This window comes from Callospermophilus lateralis, unplaced genomic scaffold (genome assembly GCF_048772815.1).
Source record: "Callospermophilus lateralis isolate mCalLat2 unplaced genomic scaffold, mCalLat2.hap1 Scaffold_103, whole genome shotgun sequence".
In the NCBI taxonomy this organism is placed as follows: domain Eukaryota; kingdom Metazoa; phylum Chordata; class Mammalia; order Rodentia; family Sciuridae; genus Callospermophilus; species Callospermophilus lateralis.
In genome coordinates, this window is record NW_027510486.1 from 3,557,016 (window position 1) to 3,561,605 (window position 4,590).

The 4,590-nt window shown below is 30.6% G+C and overlaps 1 protein-coding gene across 1 annotated transcript; it reads right to left on the reverse strand.

The window, feature by feature from the left end:
• Positions 1 to 321: 321 nt before the first annotated feature.
• LOC143639975 (large ribosomal subunit protein uL29-like) lies at positions 322 to 3,285 on the reverse strand. The gene is given in 2 exon segments (XM_077107979.1): positions 322 to 603; positions 3,223 to 3,285. Coding segments are annotated over 2 exon segments (345 nt in total).
• Positions 3,286 to 4,590: the final 1,305 nt, after the last annotated feature.

The following is a 4,590-nucleotide window of genomic DNA, read 5'->3' on the forward strand; positions in this document are numbered from 1 at the left end:
TCCATATAAAATGTATTATAAACTAGCTTTTTAACTCACTTAAGAACTTGAGTAGAAATACAGAGTATATAATTGTTCAGGAAACAAAGGGTAATGAAAGCATACTACATGACACCACATTGATCCATATTATTATATTACCAATAATTCATAGTCAGATTTAAGTTTTCAAAATTTAAAATCAACTAGTGGACAAAGAGCAGTCTAATTACAATTATGCAGCAGAACATAAATTTTATCCTTAATGTTATAAAATGGTGACAGAAAGTATATATTGGCTAGTATACTTATTTATTTATTGTTTTTATTGCACCATGACACTCAGGCTTTGATCACATTCTTGTGCTGAGGGTGCAGCCTCTCTATCCACTGCTGCTTCTAGGTCTTCAGGTTCTCTTCCTACTTTTTGAGCCTGCAGAGCATACCGTGTATCTTCTTGGGCCATAGGTCTAAGGGCTTAGACATCACGATGCCTGTCACTTTGGTGATACTCACCTGGAACAGTTCCACTATCAGGTCATCCATTTTTGGGGGGAGCTCCTCCTCTTTGCCACTAAGGACCTGAGCCTTAATCTTGGCCAGAGCTGCAGGATCCACCAAAGCCTAAGCTGAGGGAAGAGCTAGTTTATTTTTATTTTAAAGTGTTTAATGATTGCACAAGAATACTGGGCTATTTGAAAATAGCCTTTATTAAAATGAAAATGCACAAATAAGCAATAGTAGGTCCTCCAGTAGGAGTAACAGAAAGTGAGCTGTAGAGGAGAAAACCATTGACTTTTATTTTAAGCTCATAAGATTTTAAATTATGTACATGTATTACTTTAATAAGAATAAGTCAAACTAAAAATAACATTTAGCAAAAAGATTAAAATATGGATCATTTCTCAAAAGACTCTGGAAATAAATATAAGAAGCCTTAAGATCTCTTTGTTTTAGAGATTGAAAATTTTCAGCCCTTACTTTCTAGTATTTCAAATTTATAAGGTTCATTATACTAAGAGTTATGAAAGCAGGCATGTTCTTAAGTTATCTTTGGGTCTCCAGTTTCAGGCAAGTACTTTTCATGGAGTGTATCCTCATGTGGTTGTACTACATAGAGTAATCATGCACAGAGCAGGAAGTCAAAGGCTGGTAATACACCAGAAGACAGGATCAACTGAAACACTAATGTTCCCTTAAAATAATTCTTTACCAAAGTTAGTAATCAAATAAAACCAACCACACTGCTAAAATTTACAGTTGTTTTCCATGTTAAGTTCTTTCATTACTAACATACACTAGATTCACATTTGTTCAAATTTCAAAACATTTTAGATTTGGATACAGATATTAATCTCTTGTTATTGTTCTATTTATAAAGATTTAGTCATTGATCCATTTTTTAAAAACTCTTCTAAAGGAGGCAATTAAGTTTCTATAAAAACATTTGAAAATTTATAAGCTTTCATTTGTGCACACTAAATATTTTGTCTGTAATTTACATAAATTAATTATTAACCTTGATCTTGATAGAGATAGATGAATGTATCAGTAATGATACCAATATGACCTGACTTCTCACAGAAACTGTGATTATTTTATTTTTGCATGCTTAATTATGCATGCTAATATTTTGTTATTCCTAAGTAAGCACAAATATATAGTTATTTCTTTGATATTGTTCTATATCTTTTGGGGGTGTATGGTTTCATTGTTCTCAAATAATGTTGATAATTCAATTATTTTTGGATGCTGAAAATTAATGATCATAAATTTCCTGAATTGTTGTCTTCATATTGTCTAATATTAAAAGCCAGAATTTTGTCATGTTGTAAGCCATTCTTTATTAACACGGTAAGCAGATTTGCATATATAAGATGAATCTCACATATCCTGTCTTTTAATACAAACATTATTTTTGTTCAGAACCTATGACAGGGAAAATTTTTAACCTTGTTGAGATTAGGAAAAAATAGAAGTGAGAACATGCTGTGAAGATTAAATGGAAAAAAAATATTTTCTCACTAAGCCATTAAACCTAGATAGTATTGTTTGATGGGATGCACATGCAAATAAGGTCACATGCTATTGACTTTTATTTTTCCTGAGCCCTGGTTGTTTGACTTGCAATTTTCTATCACTAAAAGGCTATGCCTTTCAGAAGGGAATTTCTGCCTCTTGTTTTACAGGAAGATTGAGGTAGGAAAATAGTTTGTAATAAGAAAAGGAGTCAACCTTTGCCCTAAACACACAATAAACCTTTAGCATACTTTCTAAGGCTCAGCAAAACTTTGATACATTGTTTAAAAGTAGGGGCACAGATAAAACTTTATAATTTTTAATCCTGTCTGGGTCTGAAGACAATCAATGTGAAAAATGAGTAGAAAACCTGGTTCTGGAAAAAAATTTCAGTCTATGAGTATGAAAGAATATGTGAACAGTATCTGAACTCATGTTTAGATTAAATAAGATTCTTCTGCTTTCCTCTGTGTTTAATAAGAGAACTAAAGTAGCTCAGAACATAATGCAGACTTTTCCATTGAACCCCTAGACTGTAGGAGAGATGTAAAAAAATGGTTACACATTTTTCAATTTCAGTTCAGTCAATGAATTTATAAAGAATCCAGATAGCCAAATCTATTCTTAGTTAGGAAATAATCTACATTATTTAGTGAAAAGCTCTTATTAAGAAAAGTTCAAATAATTGTTTTATTTGTAATATAGAAAAAAATATGTAATTTTCTTAAATGTGGGTATCAGGTCATCAAACATGATACATGAGTAATTAAAAACTATCAGAATAATGTATATATGGAGATATCTTCACTCATATCTTTAAAAATAATGCCCTTACATCTCCAGCATATAAATACATACATATATAAGTAGTGTAAACATATATCGGATTAAAATCTAGGTTAATTTTTAATTAAGGCAACTAAATAATTTATTTCTTAAATTAAAAATTTCTCATTATTTTATGTAATTTTATCTGGAGAAATGACAATAATTTAATTTATGAAAAAATGGGTCAGCTTCTGTAGTTAGAATTTTGTGTAGACAGAGGGGACAAAATATACACACTAATCCTTAGTATCCATTTTTGTAGAGCCAGTTTCTGGAGTTTAATTTTATTCCTTCTATTGGGTTTTATATCCCATTTGGTTTTTGTCTGCCTTGTAATATTTTGCTGGGATTGGGGCATTTAAAAACACAGCCAGTTTTCTTGATCTTGCTTATTACCTTCTTGTAGGGAAAGACTTCACGGATCTCTCTTGAGACCTCTTGTGAATACCAAAAATCCATGAATGTTCAATTCCCTTATATAACATGGTTTTGAATTTACATGTCACCTATGCACATCATCCTGTATATTTAAGCCATTCCTAGATTGCTTATATGCCTAATGTAATTTAAATACGACATAAGTTGTAACACTGTAGTGTTTATGAAATATTGACAAGAAAAAACGTCTGTAAATGTTCATTGCAGACACAATTTTTTTTCCTGAATGCTTTTGATCCTCAGATTATTGACTCTATAGGTGTGGAACCTGAAAGTGCATAGGACACTAATTGTAATAATAATAATATTGGGAATAATTTAATGTTAAGAAATAGTGCCAAATAAAAAAAAATTAAAGATGTGAATAAAGAATGAATATATCCCATTCAAGGATTATTAAGATGAATTACTCATTATCTGGTTTTATTTTCTTTTATTGCCTTTTTTCTAGAGTTTCATATACAAAATCAGATAGTAATTTGCTTTGGGTCTGGTGTTTTCTATTCAGCACATTACTTTTAGATGAATTCATCTCTTTCCATGCATTATCAGTTTGTTCATATTATTTTATATTTGTTTTTTAAAATTCTTCTGATTTATTGGACATTGAACCCAGTACTTTGCTTCTGAGTTATATTCTCAGTGCTTCTGAGTTATATTCTCAGTCCTTTTGGTATGCTGTGTTTATCCATTTACTTATTGAGCATTTTCATTTTTCTGGTATTTTACTACTAATAAAACTGCATTGAGTGTTAGAATTTATGTGTTACTGTGTTGTGTATTTTCACTTCACTTCAGTAAATATGTGAAAGTTAAATAGCAGAACTTTATGTTAAGTGTACATTTAACTTTTTAAGAAACCGTTAAACTGTTATCCAAAGTGGTTTTGTCATTTAACATTTCTACCCAAAATGTATAAAATTTCTACTTTCTGCATAACCTTGGTAATTGTTGGAATTGCCCATCTTTTGAATACTCATGCAAGTGTGAAGATAATGGTACATATTTTGGTTTTACTTTCTATTTATTTAATGAGTAGTGATAAACATATGATTTTATTTATTGCTCATTTCTATATTTTGCCTTGAAAATCACCCATTCAAATCTTTTATCCCTCTTGAATCAGGATTTTTGTCTTGTAAGGATAGATAATGCTTTAGTATCCATTTAAGAAATAAATTTATAAGGTAAGATGGAAGACTGGGATGCTACAGACCCTCCCTTACCCTTTGAAGATTTTGAATAAACAACAATGTATGAATCAGAACACCTCAGAAAGAGATCAGTAGTTAATCTGTAGCACCCAGGCTAGGGTAAAACCAAGAA